At 38.2% G+C, this 19,423-nt stretch overlaps 3 protein-coding genes across 4 annotated transcripts; 1 reads left to right on the top strand and 2 right to left on the bottom strand.

Moving 5' to 3' along the window:
- The first annotated feature begins 931 nt into the window (after window positions 1-931).
- Window positions 932-4,421, top strand: LOC143570577 (uncharacterized). Of its 2 annotated transcripts, XR_013141955.1 has the most exons (3): window positions 932-3,019; window positions 3,130-3,205; window positions 4,302-4,421. XR_013141955.1 is itself a non-coding variant. In XM_077056200.1 (2 exons), exon 1 carries the CDS (start codon window positions 943-945, stop codon window positions 3,016-3,018), a length of 2,076 nt encoding a protein of 691 aa, XP_076912315.1. In that variant the 5' UTR covers window positions 932-942; the 3' UTR covers window position 3,019; window positions 4,302-4,421. The 2 variants fall into 2 exon arrangements, 1 of the variants encoding a protein (XP_076912315.1); XM_077056200.1 differs by lacking the exon at window positions 3,130-3,205.
- On the bottom strand, window positions 3,964-5,780 carry LOC143570578 (uncharacterized). Its single transcript, XM_077056201.1, has 2 exons — window positions 5,375-5,780; window positions 3,964-4,675 (listed from the first exon to the last, which is right to left on the bottom strand). Exons 1-2 carry the CDS (start codon window positions 5,723-5,725, stop codon window positions 4,232-4,234), a joined length of 795 nt encoding a protein of 264 aa, XP_076912316.1. The 5' UTR covers window positions 5,726-5,780; the 3' UTR covers window positions 3,964-4,231.
- A 2,200-nt stretch (window positions 5,781-7,980) lies between these two features.
- LOC143570576 (protein OCTOPUS-like) lies at window positions 7,981-10,227 on the bottom strand. Its single transcript, XM_077056199.1, has one exon. The coding sequence runs from the start codon at window positions 9,906-9,908 to the stop codon at window positions 8,088-8,090; it is 1,821 nt and encodes a 606-aa protein (XP_076912314.1). The 5' UTR covers window positions 9,909-10,227; the 3' UTR covers window positions 7,981-8,087.
- Between the last annotated feature and the right edge of the window lie 9,196 nt (window positions 10,228-19,423).

Genomic DNA, 19,423 nt, shown 5'->3' with positions numbered 1-19,423 from the left:
ATTAGAGTAAAACAGTAAATTTATAACAGGTACTAAGGTACTAACTGTGTAACTTAGGAGCTTCATTACATTGCTATAAAGAGTAAGTTAGGGTGCCCCGTTTTACCCGACATACATTTGGTCAATATCGATTTGGTCTTTACAAACATGTAACAGTACCGACACTCAATATAACAACTGAAAAAGAAAATAATAATAATAATAATAATAATAATAATAATAATAATAATAATAATAAAGTCTCTCACATGCCGTCTACAACCATGAAGAGTCGCACGATCTTCTCCACACCACATTTACCACATGCATCTTTGTATGTCCAACAATCTTGACCCATCATCATAGCACAGGGTTAATAGTGTCACAGACCAACAAGCTTTTAGTTCCGATATCATAAAGAATATAACGAAAACCGACCGAATTCACGTAGACTCACAACTTCAACGCCTGGCACCAACACTGTTCGGATTTTACCAACACACAAGTTTACCAACCGACGCCACCCCATTGGTTCACCTCAGTTTATAACTTTTCCGTTTTTAGCTCCGATACCGTAACAAAATTAGCCGAAACTAACCAAATTTGTGTCGAGTTACCGCCCCAATTCCCGTGACTGACAACACATGAGTTTTACCACCTCCCCGGTTTACCAACAAAATTAATGTCGAATATTAAATTTCTTTTATATGTTAATTTTATGAATTAGTTTTTGGGTTTTAACGCTCAAGTTTACCAACATGGTCTATAACTCAAATGAGGGTAACCGATAATGTCTGAATTCGCGTCAACTAACTACTGCAATGCTCGAGTTTACCAACACCCGGGTTTGGTTTTTACCATGCAGGTAAAACACTACTAACAATAATCACTTCCATTTGAAACCCTGGTTGACCACCACAAGCATGTCAAACACTTCACTCCACTCCACTCCACTCCACTCCCATGGCCGAACTCCTCAAACTCCTAAAATCCCAACCGGACCCACTCACCGCCGTCAACCTCTTCACCACCGCCATCCGCTACCGTAACCACCACCCCACCGCCGCCGTCCTCCACCACATCCTCCGCCGCATCTCCAAATCCCCCAAACTCATCCCACACATCCCACAAATCATAACCTCAATACAATCCACTAACCACACATACCCAGAAGACATCCCATTAACCATCCTCAAAACATACTCACAACACTCCATGCTCGATCAAGCTTTAACCCTAATCCAACAAATGAAACAACTTTTTGGCTGTGACCCAGGTATAAGATCTTACAATACTTTATACAATGCTTTTATTGAGTCTGGTCAGTTTAATCGAGCCGATTTGTTGTTTAGAAGCTTTAGGAAAATGGGTGTTGTCCCGAATTTGGAAACGTGTAATATTATGATTAAGGGTTTGTGTAATCGAAAGGAGTTCGTGCGGGCGAAGGAGACGGTGGATTGGATGTATGGTAAGGGGATGTTACTGGATAAGTTTAGTTATGGGACTTTGATTAATGGGTTGGTGAAGAACGGTGAGACGGGTCGCCCACGCCAGGTGTTCGATGAAATGCGTGAGAGAGGATTGACGCCGGACGTGATGTGTTATAATATGTTAATCAATGGTTTTTTTAAGGAAGGGGATTATTGTAAAGCGAGTGAGGTGTGGGAAAGGTTGTTAGGTGATTCGTTTGTGTATCCGGATGTGAGTACTTATAATGTTATGATTGCGGGTTTTTGTAAGTGTGGGAAGTATGAAGAAAGCTTGAAGATTTGGGACCGGATGAAGGAAAACGACAGAGGGATGGATTTGTTTACGTATAGCGCGGTTATTAATTTGTTTTGTGAGACAGGTAATGTTGAAGGTGGTATGACGGTTTTTAAGGAAATGATGGCGAAAAAGGTGTCGCCTGATGCTGCGGTATACAATGCTTTGCTCAATGGATATTGTCGTGCGGGGATGATTACCGAGTGTTTAGATTTTTGGGATTTAATGGGAAAGAACGATTGCAGGAATGCTATTAGTTTCAATATTTTGATTAAAGGACTGTTTGAATCTAATAATGTGGAAAAGGCGATTGATTTATGGAACCTATTGCAAGAAAACCGTTCTTTTGTAAATGCAACCACTTATGGCATTTTGATCCATGGGTTATGTCAAAACGGGTACACAGATAAGGCGTTTTCTGTGTTAAAAGATGCAGAAGAAAAAAGTAGCAAACTTGATGTTTATGCGTTTTCTTCAATGATCAATGGATTTCGTAATGTTGGGAGGTTAAATGATGCGGTTAGTATGTTAGATCACATGGTTAAGATTGGATATAATCCAAACACAAATGTTTGTAACACAATAATCAAAGGGTTTATTCAAGCTCGCAAGATTAAAGATGCTATCGACTTCTTGGATAAAATGGTGACAATGGGTTGTTCACCGACTATTGTTACTTACAATACTCTAATTGATGGATTATGCAAGTCACACAGATTTGATGAAGCTTATGTTCTTGTGAGAGAAATGCTTGGAAAGGGATTAAAACCCGATATGATCACTAATAGCTTGTTAATGCGTGGTTTGTGTCAAGACAAAAAGGTTGACATGGCTCTCAAATTGTGGGACGGGGTTGTTGATAATGGTTTTAAATATGATGTGATTATGTATAATATTATAATTCATGGGCTTTGTTCTATAGGAAATGCTGAATATGCGTTGGAGTTGTATCTAAAGATGGGTGAAAACAAATGTGTCCCGAATCTTGTGACACTCAACACGTTAATGGAAGGGTTTTATAAAGTTAGAGATTGTTTAAACGCATCGATGATTTGGGGGCGGATTTTGAAAAGTGGGTTTCGTCCTGATATTATTTCATATAATATTATTTTTAAAGGGTTGTGTTCTTGTAGAAAGATATCAGAGGCTGCGTATTATTTGAGTGATGCGGTTGCTAAAGAGATTATACCAACCGCAATTACTTGGAATATACTTGTGAGGGCGGTTTTGCGTTCAAAGCCTATGATGCATAATTCTGATATCAAATATATTTAAAGTAAGTTTCTTTCTTTTCTTTGTTTTATTACAAATGAAGCGCTTAACTTATTTGGTTTGTGTTTTTTTTCTTCATCTTTAATGTTCATAAAGTCATTTGTTAATTTTCAGCTGGTTAATCACTTGATTTGATGCATAAATGGCGTTAAGATGTCTTTATGGAGTTACTTTGGAGTTTGGACATGAAGTAAGTTCTTGAACTTCAACTAATAAGCATTTTTGAGATACAATTAGTATTTGATTTTTATGAAGTATTGTCTTAGTTCTATCTATTTATATAATTGAGATTAAAAAATTGTAACTTAGTGAATTAAAACCAGAATAAAGCATCGAGTATAGTAGGTTGTTGGTCAGAAAGACACTGCCAATGATGTATAATGATGCTAAAGTGAAGTTGTATGATGTGTATAGTCCATAGTAGCAAGTTCATACTTTGGATTATCTCTCATACCATACTTATAGAGGTGGAAAAACAGATTCAATTAAGTCAAAACATTTTGAATTAAGTTGGCCCAATACTTTTTTTTCTTTCTTTGGTTATTTTTGTTAGATTCTTTCAGATAATTCATAGTTCATGAGGGCATGTTATGTATATGGTTTTGGTCCTTAAGTTTGAGAAATTACACCACTGGACCCAAATTATGCACAAGCGTAACATAAAGGTCTCTGACATGGACAGGCATTAACTTTTTTTAAAAAAAATTAAGGCGTATTTTAGTCCTTACTCGCCTACTTACCAGAAAAGTTAACGTTAATTCATATCAGGGCCATTTTGTTCGTTCATGCATAAGTGTATTTTCATAAAACTTAAGGATTAAAACTATAATCAAGGCATACCACAAGGACTATTTGTGTAATTAGTTTTACATATTATTAGCCTGAAAAATACTAACCGGACTACTTTCTACCGCCTTTACTGTTTTTCTTTTTAGTGAGTTTTTTTTACTCCTTTGAAATAAAATATATCAAAGTTATTTTATTTCACCAAACAATGTTTTTTTTTGTAACATTTTATATATGCATTATTTTTATCAAGTGACATTTTGGTGACTCTAAACATATCATCAAAACTATAATGACGCAAAAAAAGTAGCATGATATATCAGCCCAAAGAGCTAAAGATCATACTTTGGGTTATTCACCATGCAATATTTCATATTTATAGTTTTATGCTCATTAAAATACATACAACTATAATTACAAAATAGTAACCTCACTCTTTCTTATCCTCATTTTTCTCAGTTTCTTTTTTTTGTGCTTCACCTAACACATTCTGCTCGTAGGTCAATTGTGTAACCAAACCAACCAAAATTAAACCAAGAATCCCGCCTTTTCTCCAATCAAAAGACTGGGATATAAACGAATCGATTAACGAGATGCTAACGAGCCCGATCAATGCAAGGTAAATATTTCTTCTAGTATTTGTTCCTGCTGTTTGTTTGGTCAACTCTGTGACCTTTTGAGCTTCTTCTTTTGCTATTGTTATGTTAACGGGCTTTGATTGCCCCAAATTCTTGAAGAACAGACCCTCGTTTATTTCATTCTCAAACCGCGTCTCAAACTCGTCTATTTTTCTTTGGTTCTCTTTTATTTCTTGCTTGTTTGATTCTGCTGATTCTTCAAATGCTTGCATTTGACTTTCTATGTTTCCCATTATCTGTGAATAATAATAATCATAAGAATAATTTTTTTCTGCCCCAACTTAAAATTAAATTCAAATGATTTGTACTCTCGTTACTTAAGTTTTTGGGCTGTAAACGAGTCGAGCCATGTTGGGCTCGAACTCGACTCATTAACAAATCGACCCGACTCGAGCCCTGTTGGGCTCGGGCTTGACCCGTTTACAATTCGATACAGTTTGGCTTGTTTTATCTTAATGAGCTGAAATGTTGGCTCATTTTTTATTTAATTTCATTTTTATATTTTTACACATATTAACATATATATGAATAGAAAAAATTAAAGTTTTTAACAGGTACATAAACTACTTATAGTTTTACATATATTAAAATTTGGGTTTATACTCTTGTGTTATAATTTAATAATTTAAATATGTTGAATTTTGGGCTTTAATTAAATTTAGACAACGGGTCGATTTTGAGCGAGCCATGAGTCGCAAGCTTTTCGAAACGGCTTATTATATGTGAATAAATTAAAATTAAATTACATTTACTGTCATGAATTAAGTTTAAATATCATAGGTGTTAGTGGAATGTCTAAAAGTGTGCTCATTTCATATTTGGGATTATGTTTTGCGCAGGACTCGGAGGGCAGCACAACCCGACCCGTTCCAATAAAACCCAATACTAAAACTGCAATTTTAGCCCATGACTCTATGTTAAAAGATGAAACTAACCCGGGCACTGGCTTCTTCAAGTTCTTTGAGTGCGTTTTCGCCTACTTGGTCAAACTCGGCATTGGCTTCTTCTGCAAACTTGGTCAAATACTCAGACCGTTCGTCTAAGTAGTCCGTGAGACGAACTTTTTGGGCTTGAAGCATTGCGATTCTTGCTAAGATTTCTTGCTTTCTTGCATCACCATCAGGGGATGATGCATCTGATGATGGTGTGTTTGCATCAGAATCTTTTGATTTGCATATGAAGAATCTTGAATGATGGTAGTTCTTGATGGTGATGAAGTCAGTTTTGTGAATGAATTCATGTTTTGTGGTGGTGAAAGGTGTTTGTATGGTTTGTAATGAAATCATGATGAATTGATGATGTTCTGTTTCTGTTTGGGTTGGAAACAGAGGAAGCTTTTTGAACCTCTTATCACTGCTGCATTATCCTGTTTTCTGTCAAGTTATTTGCCTGAAGCTGTAGGCTTTACCTAGTTGAACCTCATGGATTGGAAATTGTAAGTTGGCTTGGATGTGATGTTTGTTTATCTGGAAGACTTTTTGGGAGCTGTTAGATATTGTTGTTTAGTGGGTTGAGTGCTTACATAGCCCAATAGTTTGCATGGTTTGGCCCGTTTAATTGAACGGGCCGGTTACCTATAGACTGGTAAGAGGTCCATTACAAAATATTAAATATATTCACATTTAATTTTATATTAGGGATATGGTGTAAGAAGTCCGGTACCAAAGTAAGAAAGCAGCCGGAGTATTCTTTTGAACTGGAGTGGACACAAAGGACGGGAGGAATGGGGTGCGGAAGCAGGAACCGAGGAACACCATTTCCCAGCTTCGTGATGGAAGGTGCGTGGTGCATTCCGTCCGCCCTTAGATATATGTATATTGTTTTGTAATTCATATATAAATAATGTCTATGACACCATCGGGTTCGACCAATTGACTCATAAGATGATCATTTTGATCTCTGGCCCGGTTATGAAATTATAGCTAAAAGTTTGTTAGTACCAAAATCGTTTTGGGATGAACTTCATTCAAATTTTAGCAGTTCACATTATTCTATGAATCTTATAAAATCATAGCCATATCTGAATAGGGTAGGGTTATGCTACAAAAGGGGGACAAAAAGATTTGTAGAAACAAAAAAAAACCTATAAAAATAGTAACTCAATAAAAAAAATTGAAAAAAGTAATAACAAAAAAATGTTTCTACCGTCTTTCTAGTTCATAAGAAAATGTTGAGGAAAAAAGATTATTGTGTCTTTTTATTTATCATTGTGTTTATTGTTTAATTTCGCAATTGGGATTGTCTTTTTTTTTCGGCATTGTGTATTTTTGTCGTAAGTTTATATTATTATTTGGAATGGGAATAACGGAGGAACCCTTTTAGTTTTTTAGTTTTTTTATATATTTTGAGTTATGATTTTTTTATTATCTTTTTGAATTCTCCTTTTAGTTTTTTAGTTTTTTTATATATTTTGAGTTATGATTTTTTTATTATCTTTTTGAATTTGTTTTTGACGTATTTTTTTTTTGTAGCCACAAATCTTTTTCACAGCTCTCATTTTTGGACTTTATGTCTTCTTTTTGGATTCCAGTTATGTGATTCGGTCTCATTACATTTGAGCCTCCATTTCTTCATTTTGGATTCAATTTATGCATTTTGTCATCCATTTATCTTTTTGGCTTCTAATTATGAGGTTTGGCCTCCATTTATGTGTATTAAAGCCCGTTTATGCGTTTTGGACTTCATTCATGCGTTTTGGCGTTTATTTATGCGTATTGGGCTCCAGTTACGCGTTTTGACAAATGGCGTCCATAAGAACTGAATTTTAAAAATAAGCTCGTTAATTTGGTAGTGACAGAGTTTGGATGAGACGTTGGCATGAAGGCGATGGATGCGACAAAGACGGTGATGACAACAATGGCGGGTGATGCTTGCCAAATTGACACTTTTTAAGTTAACAAGTTTTATAAAATAACTCATTTTGATTCATCTATACTAGGAGTAAAACCAAATTCACCATTTGTGTATTGATATTGGTCTGTAAAAATGCATGTGGAGGATATGAACTTAACCACCAACATGATCAACTATTTTCACAGATGAAGTCAGACAGTGATTCTTTATATGACTGATCCATAAATCTGGCACATTATTATCCACAAATACTATAAAAAGCAAATAGAATAAGATGTAAAAACATTTTCAGAAACAGACTTATCAACTGAAAAAAAAAACATGTTGTACGAACAAAGGAGCTTGAATCATAAGACAAAAATGGAACATGAAAATTACAAAGGCAAAGCTTAAAACACTTCATAGGGTCTTGTGCCTCTTTGTTTCAACTTTAACCTTTTCTTTTTCTTTTTCTTTTTCTTTTTCTTTTTCTTTGTGTGTTTTCACTCTCACTTTTTGACTTTATTGTGATCAAGATTAGATCACTACTATTTTTTCATCATTCATCATTTTGCTTTTACAAAATCATTTTTTAATCATATTAGCTCATTTATCACCTGACAATCATATTATTATCTTCAGTTTACTGCCATTTTATGATATGCAAAGTAATGACAGACAATATGAAAGATTAAAAATTTGAAACCAATTAACCAATTTCAAGATAATAACATAATAAAACATAAACCATAAGCTATTATTACACAACAAAATGCAACAAAAGATTAACCTGATTAACCTGTTTCGGTTTTGGTTTCAGTAGAGTCCGAGCATGCTTCGAGTAATTGAATGCGCGTTACTGTTGGGTCGGGCTTTAGCAGTCGAAAGCCCGACTTCCGACCTTCGACTACCACTCAACGGGCCTAAATAGAACCGTAAGAGACCGTTATCGACATGATTAGGCGAGTATCTTGCACTCCGATTCCGTTCAAGAACAGACTCATCACCTGTTCTTCTGTTCTTCCTGTTCATATTATTATTAGGATTTGATTTCCTCATTGATGAACTCCTCCAGCTTACACTGCTATTACTTCTAAACACTTTCGGGTTAACTCCGTTAATATTATGATTATTATTATTAACCTCGCTACCGCAATCTCGCCATGACTCTGAGTAACACCTTCCAACATCTTCATCGTCGTCTTTACTCCGGCGATGAATAAACCCGAACCCCCAAATCTTCCATCTCCATTTCCTCGGCTTCTTCGGTTCTTTCGCGTCTCCCCTATTCGGAACCACATTATCCCTATCCTTAAATCCTAACTCAAATGTTTCCGAACTATCATCTCTTAACGACGAGTTCGATGCCCTAGGCGGATCAATCGGGTTCGGGTTTGAAGCCTTGGTTTCATCTAACTCTGCAGCCATTCGTTTAACCGAATTTGACCTATCAAGGCTTCTCCTCCTCTTAGATGACGAATCCAGATAATATTCTCGGGTCTGAACCGACCCACCCGGGAGATTATTGTTATTATTATTATTATTATTATTATCTTCCACGGGGATTTGCGAATCGCACCGAGGGACAATGGGGACGACGGGGACGTCTTCCACCATCGGTGGAAGCCGTGGGAACGTTCTCCCGATCAAGTACCCGTCCCACGAAGCCCGAGGCTCATCAAACGAATACCTCGGGTCATCAAACGACACCCGACCGACATCTAACGAAAACCTCGGGTCCGTATCGCACGACCGCCGTCCAAAACCGTAATCCGCGATCTCGGACTGCGTTTCACGGAACTGACGGGAAATCGGCTTCTCGACCGGTAACTTTGACGGTAAGATAACGCCGTTAGTTCCGGTAACGTGTGGCTTCTGTTTTGTCCTCCATTTGTGCCATTTTTTGGTCAACACTGAAGCCGCTGACCAGAAGTTTGACCTTATTGACTTTTTGGACTGTGAATCCAGATCTATGTGATCCTTCATTGTCTTCAAACTCAATTCATCTGAAAGCTTATTAATATTATTATTAATATCATTTAAATCATTCATAATTTCAAGCTCTGGTTCTTCTGAAACCCTAATTCCATCATCTTCATTCTCATCAAATTGAGCTGCCACGTGGCACTCTTCTTCTATTTCTTCTTCCAGAACAACGCCATTGCTGCCTAAAGCTTGCTGTTGAGAATACGACAGTCTCGGTTTATTCTCGTCGTGAATTGAAAATAGCGACGAGAGAGTGTTACGTCCTCTGACGTCACACGACTTCCGTTGCGGCTCGTAACCGCCGGCGGAGATCTCGAATCCGTCGTGTTTTCCGGCGGAGAACGACTTCGTTCGCCGGAGCTCCGGTAGGAACGAGTTTGAGCTTGAGCTTCTCGTCGCGGCGGCCGGAGCTTTGAAAATTGACCTGATTGCAGCTGCGGCGGTGGCGGCGGATGACGACGTGGAGTTCCGGCGTGAAGACGACGAAGCAACGGCGGCATTGGCTGACTGATGATCCAAAACAGTGAGACGTTCGCAGAGACATGACGGACAGAATCCGGTGAAGGCTTCGTCGGGATGACGGTCGCAGCTGAACGACGAACGCGGTGGCTGGACCGCCGGTGGTGGTGGTGGTTCGGTTGCCGGATTCATGACAGGCGGTTGACGGTTAAAACAATGCGCATGTTAGCAAATGAAGTGAAAAGTGGGTGGTTAACGTGAACGTGAAAATGAAGCGCATGTTAGCAAATGTGGTGAAGGTGAGTGGTTAATGTGAGCGTGAAATGAGTGCTCATGTTAGCAAACGCAGTGAAAGGTGAGAGTTTAATGTGAGCATGAAAGCGTTTACGTTATCGAGAGGTTTTTGGATGGACTGAGAGACACTTCTATTTAATTATCTCTCTATTTACATATTTTAGAAGTTATTATTAATATTAATATTTATTTATTTTTTCGTTGGACCTGCTATTTTTAATTAATTCTTTACTTTTAAATTAAACGTCATTTAATATTCTTACTGGTTTATTGGTGAGAAACACTATTATCTCATAACTCAAAAGTAGTGGTGTAATTTGAAATCTAACAAAAAGGTCGTGGGTTCTAATCTTATTTGAGACATTTTAGAATAAGTTGGTTGTGGCTCAATGGTAGAGCACTCACTTTACAAGTGAGAGGTAGAGGTAGAGGTAGAGGGATCAAACCTCACTACCACTAACTTATATGGGAGATATGAGGAATGACCATCGAGTCCTGATCTCACCCGGTTTTACCGGCTCCTCGCTATCGTGCCGTTTGGCGGGCGTGGGGGTCGGGTTTTATCCGGTGAATCCCTCAACAGGTGGACCGTTAGGGGCTCCGTCCGTCCTGACTAGTGGCCGGCTCGGGCTACCTTTAGCCAATTGGGGCCGCGTACGGGGTACCCGGCGTTACTTAGTTAGCCGTTCAAAAAAAAATAGGGGTGTCAAACGTGTCGGGTTGGTGGGTTGACGGGTTGATGAGTTTCGGGTTGGCGGGTTAGCGTGTTGAAATTCTTCAACCCTAACCCAACCCATATATTTATTCGTGTCGTGTCGGTTCGGGTCGACCCATTTAGATTCGTGTCGTGTTCGGGTTGTGTTTCGGGTCAACCCATTTTACTTTCATATACGTATACGGGTAATACTTATTAACTTAGTAATTAATTAAACAATTAATATCTCTTAATTATATAAAACTTGTTAATAATTTGTGATAAATCTAATTGTTTTTGTGTTTTTATCTCTCATTCTTAATTAACAAACTTAGGTTCACATATTTAGCCTAAGATAAGAACAAACAACCGAAATAACCATAGAATATATAGTTAGACTTAATAATGTAAAAATGTTTGAAGTAAAAAGTAGATAAAAGTAGTGTAAAAAAAGTTTTACTTTTAAAAAATTGATATATGAAAAATTAAAAATCTAAATATTTAACTTTAAAATTTAACTCTTATTATCTCTATAATCAAAATACTAACTTCTCTAAATATGTTAAACGAGTTAACAGGTCAACCCACTTTTTAACGGGTCGGGTTCGGGTTGACCTGTTTTTTAAACGTGTCGGGTTCGGGTTGACCTGTTTAATAAAACGGGTCGTGTCGGCCGACCCAAAACCTATATTTTTTCGTGTCGGATTCGTGTTGGGTTTCGGGTCGTGTCAAACAGTCAAGAACTCTAGTCTTAGTAAGCTTAAACTCGGTTCATTTTAAATCATGAGAGTTTAAATTCAACTTGTTTCGAACTCTTTTTTTAAAACTTAAACTTGACTATGACTCATTTGTTTAATGTTCGGGTTATTATCTATTAATTAGATTATATATATTTTTAATTATTTTTATATATTTCAAGACAAACCTTAAAACGAGCATAAGCTTGGCTCGAGCTCGGTTGTGCATTGTGCATTGTGAAAATAATACACAGAAGTCCAAATGAGGTAAAACTTGAAAATACTTGAGGCTCGTTAATGTACGACAAGCCTAAGTGAGCTTTCCATACAAAGCTCGAACTCTGGGTCAATAACTAAACGAGCTTTATTTGAGGCTCGAGCTCAACTCTTTTCGAGCTTTTATCAGTCTGATCTTGATAGCTCATAAACTACTCAACTCGTGTACATTCTTACGAATACATTTTAATGTTGTATTCAAACTGTAATACTTGTACATGGTACAATTTAATATATTTATGTATATTATAATAATAAGTAATAATAATTGACATATAATTTCCACCGTTCTGAAAAGTGATTTTGTAAGATTCGATTGAAAGGCAAATAATTTAGAATCACGCCAATCCCACTTTTCTCTCTCCCTCTCTTTATTTTTGTCTCTCTTTTCCTCCTCCTTGTTTTTATTTTTTTACACTTACATGAAAACACATATAATTATGCCTTTGGTGGCCCAAAACACACACATTTATTCTTCTCTTCCAATAAAAGTTTTGCTTAAAGAACAACATTGTACCGCTTTTTTAACCTTTGTCAAATTAAAGAGAAAATATTTTCTGACATGGATATTTTATCATAAAAGTTACGAGATATATATGGTGCGTATAACAAGCACAAAACACGTGTAAATGTATATACATATAGTTTAAAGAGAGGTATCTTATTACTGAACGATTCAAGATTTTCTATCATTTTTCATGTTTAGGTTTATATTTATGCTTATCATGAAAACCACCGTAATGGTTACATATGTATTCATCTCTTATGTCTTTAAGCAAGCAGAGCTTTTGGTTTAACAATAACATGGCACCACTTAAATGCACTTTATACATACATTTAATTTAGCTTATTTTAGGAAAAATCAACATTATCCAAGCCCATACATGTGAAAAATGTATACATAATGTGGAATTAATAAAATTAACAAAATATAAGCAAACTAGAAGGCAAAATTTTGTGTGAATTATCGACATCCACGATTTATAAATCTTCCAATAAAAAAACAAAATCAAGCCAAGTAAAACTAGAGAAAAAACATTTTCAAGAATAGATAAGAACTCATTAAGAAATTTTAGTCCGTACGATAAACAAACTCTCTATGAATATTTGTTATATCGTTTGATCCCGTACAACGCGTGACGCGCCCCTATCTTGCACACTCTCAAACTTTAAACGTTAAATGGTTTTTAGACATGTTGTCATTGTCGAAGGATAAGAGATCCTAAACTACGCTCATTAACTCATTTTATTATTATTGGTGATTGGCGGCTATCAGAATAAGACACATGGACATGGCCTAATTATAAGACTCTTAGGATAAGAAATCATATGGTGAAAAGAATGCATTGCCAGTTGAATAGTTGATGTGCAGGTAACTAAATGAACTTTAAACATACATCACTTTAAGTTTATTACACTTACCATAATTGTATATTGTTTTTTCATGAGTAAAAAGTCGTCATCATCATCGTACTCAGTATATCCCACCAATAGCAAAGCTATGGTAGGGTCTGAGAAGGGTAAGATGTAGGCAGCCTTACCTCTACCCCATAGGGATAGAGAGGCTGCTTCCGGTGAGACCCCCGGCTCGATAGTAGTTTTGCATCAAGCCTTGGACATAAGGCACATAGCACTCAATCATCGGGACACCGGCTGATCGGTGCATGTACCCTTATCTTTCAGCTATCAACGCCACTACATGATGCCTGATTAACCGTCCGTCACTTTTAACGTTATTTTCACGAGATTAGTAAAATAACGTCAAAATTAGTGCAATTTCACTTTTGCCCACCCGAGGGTTCACACATATATACATCATATGTGCGCACCTCAAGCAGGGCTATAAAAAGTAAATGTGTAAATTATACATATTAAAAGTGTAATTTTGTCATAACTTTTTTAAAAGATGTGTATTTTGTTAACAGAAAAAAGGTAAGTTTATCACTAACTTTTAATACTTATTTTTTTCACTTTGATTTTGTGAAATTAGTTTAGGTCTCTAAAAGAAAGCTCTTATAACAACTACTCCTTATCTGATTTCGAATCCTCTTACAGTAATACTTTCCCCAGTGAGTAGCATATACCTGTGAGGATCAAACTCGAAACCTCTATAAGATGAAACCTTATGAAAACCCCCTAGTCACCTCAACTAGATCGTGCTGGCAAAAAATATAGTAGAACTAGTACCTTCACTTTTGAAACGTGACACAAACAAACTGTAGGGGTATGGTACTAAACCCGGTTCTACGACCCTAAATCTATTACGTTTGGCTTATTTCATTACATGGACTAATACATTGTTATTGGGCCGAGGGGGTTTTGTGGAGGTAACCCTAACTGGGCTAGGCCCATTAGGGTACCATGATGGTGGCCATGAGGCTCCCTATATAAGGAGGTCTCCACATCCTTATCAAGGGTTGGTCATTCTCAGTAAGAGCCACCACCATATTTTTGTGTCTGTGAACAAGAGATCTTCAAGATCATCTTAGCGGTCACCTCCACATCCCCGAAAACCATTGCAGGTCTCAGGCGCAGCCGAAGAGGAAGATCAAGACGTGGTTCGTTCATCTCGAAAATCCGTGGAAACATTGTCATGGATCAGGTAAGATTCATTTCGTGCTTCGACATTGGCGCCATCCGTGGGAGGGCAATGAACCACACTTCGCTTCTCGTTTCGGCCCTCCGATCTGTCCATCAGCATCTCAGATCTACGGATCTGTTCATCAGATCTACGGATCTGTTCATCAAGATCTCAGATATACGGATCAATATCTCAGATCTGTTCATCAATATTCCAGATCTATTCATCGATATCTCAGATCTTCGATTTCTTCTCTCAGATATGTTCTTCCGTAGATCTAAAAAATATTTCCAGATCTGGAAATACTATCAGATATGTTGGAAGAAATACACAGGAAGAAATACCCGATATTTTGGGAAAAACCCTCATATCTGTGCTGAATCAGATTTGGGTTCGCTCACGCATCAAGCATGCTCAAACATCAAGCATGCTCACGCATCACGCATGCTCACACATCACAGATGCTCACGCATTCAAAATCTCTAGATCATGCGCGCCACCGCGGATCAACTTCGGATTCCGCATGCGCGCTCCCGGCGATCACTCTTCGCCACAGCGGTTTGCATTCGCGCCACCGCATACATGTTTTTGCATACATGTTTCACACTTCCTTTTATTAATTTGAGCAATATGGCAACATTGTATTGACATCAAACTAAAAATAAAACGAAGTAAAACATACATGCGCGAGCTTCAAGCTCAAACGCGTTGACGAGTCTTAACTCTAAAACGTCAGGGCCTTAGCCCAAAAATATGAGCCTTAGCTCAAACTTAAAAGTTGGGAATACTCATAAACCCACAGGCCTCGCGCCAAGGGTGGAATACTCATAAACCCACAGGCCTCGCGCCAAGGGTGGAATACTCATAGACCCACAGGCCTCGCGCCAAGGGTGGAATAGTCATAGACCCACAGGCCTCGCGCCAAGGGTGGAATACTCATACACCCACAGGCCTCGCGCCAAGGGCGGAATACTCATAAACCCACAGGCCTCGCGCCAAGGGTGGAATACTCAGACCCACAAGCCTCGCGCCAAGGGTGGAATACTCATAGACCCACAGGCCTCGCGCCAAGGGTGGAATACTCATAGACCCACAGGCCTCGCGCCAAGGGTGGAATACTCAGACCCACAGGCCTCGCGCCAAGGGTGGGATACTCATAAACCCACAGGCCTCGCGCCAAGGGTGGAATACTCAGACCCACAGGCCTCGCGCCAAGGGTGGGATACTCTTAAACCCACAGGCCTCGCGCCAAGGGCGGAATACTCATAGACCCACAGGCCTCGCGCCAAGGGTGGAATACTCATAGACCCACAGGCCTCGCGCCAAGGGTGGAATACTCATACACCCACAGGCCTCGCGCCAAGGGTGGAATACTCAGACCCACAGGCCTCGCGCCAAGGGTGGAATACTCATAGACCCACAGGCCTCGCGCCAAGGGTGGAACACTCAGACCCACAGGCCTCGCGCCAAGGGTGGAATACTTATAGACCCACAGGCCTCGCGCCAAGGGTGGAATACTCAGACCCACAGGCCTCGCGCCAAGGGTGGAATACTCATAGACCCACAGGCCTCGCGCCAAGGGTGGAATACTCATAGACCCACAGGCCTCGCGCCAAGGGTGGAATACTCATAAACCCATATGGCTACGCGCCATACTAAAAGGTTCGGCCACGAGCCGCGCAAGCACCTGTGACATCATTATTATTATCTGGCCGTTTGTGCCTCCATTATTATTTTGAAGACAAGCCGGGATAGTCATCCTGCGCAGAAGAGGCCCTTGTCGGCCAGTCATTATCATCATATTACAGCTCGTAAGTCGCCGCGCGCGCCAGGCTTTATTATTCTTATAGCTCGTAAGACGCTCTCACGCGCAGGCTTTATTATTCTTATAGCTCGTAAGACGCTCTCACGCGCAGGCTTTATTATTCTTATAGCTCGTAAGACGCTCTCACGCGCCAGCTCAATTATTATTCTCAAAGCTCATAAGACGCCTCTCGCGCGCAGGCTTTATTATTCTTAGCTTGTAAGCCGCCTCACGCGCCAGCTTAATTATTATTCTCAAAGCTCATAAAACGCCTTTCGCGCGCAAGCTTTATTATTCTTAGCTCGAAAGTCGCCTCTCTCGCGCAGGCTTTTATTATTCTCAAAGCACATAAGACGCCTCTCGCGCGCAAGCTTTATTACTCACATCTCGTAAGCCGCCTTGCGCGCCAGCTTAATTATTCTACAAGCTCGCAAGTCGCCTCACGCGCAAGCTTCATTATTATTACAGCTCGTATGCCGCAACTCGCGCAGGCTCTATTATTCATAGCTCGCAAGTCGCCTCACGCGCAAGCTTCATTATTATTACAGCTCGTAAGCCGCAACTCGCGCAGGCTCTATTATTATAGCTCGTAAGCCGCTCTCACGCGCAGGCTTCATTATTTTTACAGCTTGTCACCATCATGGGGAAAACCTCCCAAAACTCAGACAATAAAGACAAGGCCAAAGGAAAGGGAAAAAACCGCCTCGCACCTTATAAAGTCCAGCGCTCCACCTAGACGCTTGCGCGCCCAGGAGCAACACTGGACTTGGGGGGCTTGTAGGGGTATGGTACTAAAACCCGGTTCTACGACCCTAAATCTATTACGTTTGGCTTATTTCATTACATGGACTAATACATTGTTATTGGGCCGAGGGGTTTTGTGGAGGTAACCCTAACTGGGCTAGGCCCATTAGGGTACCATGATGGTGGCCATGAGGCTCCCTATATAAGGAGGTCTCCACCTCCTTATCAAGGGTTGGTCATTCTCAGTAAGAGCCACCACCATATTTTTGTGTCTGTGAACAAGAGATCTTCAAGATCATCTTAGCGGTCACCTCCACATCCCCGAAAACCATTGCAGGTCTCAGGCGCAGCCGAAGATGAAGATCAAGACGTGGTTCGTTCATCTCGAAAATCCGTGGAAACATTGTCATGGATCAGGTAAGATTCATTTCGTGCTTCGACACAAACCATCTAGGTTGATTGGGTCACTGGGTTAGTTTAACTAAGTAAACCGTATACGTCTAGTTTGGTTTCGTCAGTTTAACTATGGTAAGTTCAAGAATTAGGTTAAAACCAGCCAAATGATACATATATATCTACACAGTTTTGTTTTATTTATTTTCTTTCTGTATTGTATATATATTTTTTAAGATGAACTATATTTTCCAACATATATATCTTTACAGTCATCGAGTAATGTGACTGCATTTCATAGTGGGATGAAAGGTGGCTCCAAGTAATCATACCTTTCATGATATAAGATTATAAGCATGTTTGAATGATTTATATCATAATCATAGGCTAGTTATACCCTATGTATATATGATAGATGTCATGAATAATTCTTCTTTTATCATACCCATTACCTCAAATCTAGAATCCTAAGCAGGACACAATCAATTTCCATAAAAACATTTAATGAATTAAAGTTAAAAGGAGGAAATAATGAGTTATGCATGTATGTGTATACGAATCACCTCCATTCTAGTCACATGTCTCATGACATTGCATTAGATGCCTTATGAGTCATGCATGTTGCATTCATATGGATCAAAGTTTCATTGATGTTTGTGGTTTTAAGAAGGGTTAGCCGGTAAAAGAATATAACGATAATGTTTGTTAAGTTTTTTTAGCAGATGTCCAATGTAAACAAACAATGGGACATGTACGTGGGACCCATGACAACAAGTTTTTGAGAAGGGATGAGTATCATCCAACGTAAAGATTGTAGGATTAATAAAATCCAATTTTTCGTTAAAAAATCATTTAATTTTTATAAAAATGTAATCATTTTAAAGGAATATAAGGGTTTTAGATTGTGGTTAAATGTGAAAGAAGTGAAGATTCTTGTGGTCATATGTAGCAGGAGACATAGTCTGAAAGAGCATAGAAGATTTTGCATCTCATGTTTTCATTCAATCACTGACACCCCCAGCCTTTTCTTTTATAGCAATTATTTCCAATTTTCAATATTTAACTTATGAATAATATTATAATTTAAACCCAAGAAAGACATTTTAAAGATCTTTGTCGAGGCCAAAAAAATATTCGCTCGATACTTGTGTATTTTAAATAAATACTTCTTTAGTGGTGTGTGTCACATAGCAATTTGTAGTATAATACTTTTTATGATATTAAGTTGTCATTAAGTTTTTATTAGATATGTTCAATGTTGTAAAAGTCGCTAGGCGGTCGACCCCATTGGAGGGAGTACTCGGAGTACTCGGGGAGTAATCGGAGAGTACACGGACATGATAAATATAAAGAAAATTAATATTTGGTTATTATATATATGTCAAATATCATAAGTTTACTAATATTTATAAAAAAATAGGTGAATATCAATATAAATAAGAGAAATACATTTTTAAATATAAAATATTCTAAAAATTACTATTCATTAATTAAAAAAATGATATTTGTTCTTTAATATTATTGAAATAACAATTATGTTTTATTTTTTTTTAGTCAAAATCGGTCCAAGTTCACCGATAAGATGTAATTCTGGCTGAGGTTGGCCACATTTGACCGATTCTTAGTAACTAGGCGGATTTACAGAAACTCGCCTCGGTGATATACCTTGTAGCGAGTACTCGGAGAATACTCGGCTTTGTAATCCTACCTTTACAACATTGGATATGTTAACTTTCACATTGTATATCCACCCCTAAACTTGCACAATACGTCCTTTTAAATAGATGCGTTAAATTAAATGAACCATTTATATTTATGATGTAAGTTAATATGAATTTTATTTATGATGCGAATGCTTTTATATTGTTTCTAATTTTATATATCATTAATATTATAAGTTTTGAATGAGTATTTATAATTGGGTTGTCTATGAGTCGAGTGAAGTCGAACATGATCAGTTTGGGATTGTACTTGAAAATAAGTGAGCCAACTTGTTTTGGCTCGAAATACTCAACTGAGCTAATACCTTGAGCTCTTCTCTTATTCGGTGTGAATATAATTTGATCCAAAGTGTGACCCAATTTTAATGTTTCAGATGTGTCAAGTCGTCAAGATACACTTGTACTTGCCCAGATCAAAACTATTTGAGCAAACTTTTTTCAAACAAACTTTAAAGGACGATCT

This window comes from Bidens hawaiensis, unplaced genomic scaffold (genome assembly GCF_021521415.1).
Source record: "Bidens hawaiensis isolate Kalapana, Puna unplaced genomic scaffold, B.hawaiensis_p1.1 tig00025010_1, whole genome shotgun sequence".
Lineage (NCBI taxonomy): Eukaryota > Viridiplantae > Streptophyta > Magnoliopsida > Asterales > Asteraceae > Bidens > Bidens hawaiensis.
This window is presented reverse-complemented; position numbering and strand designations above follow the sequence as displayed.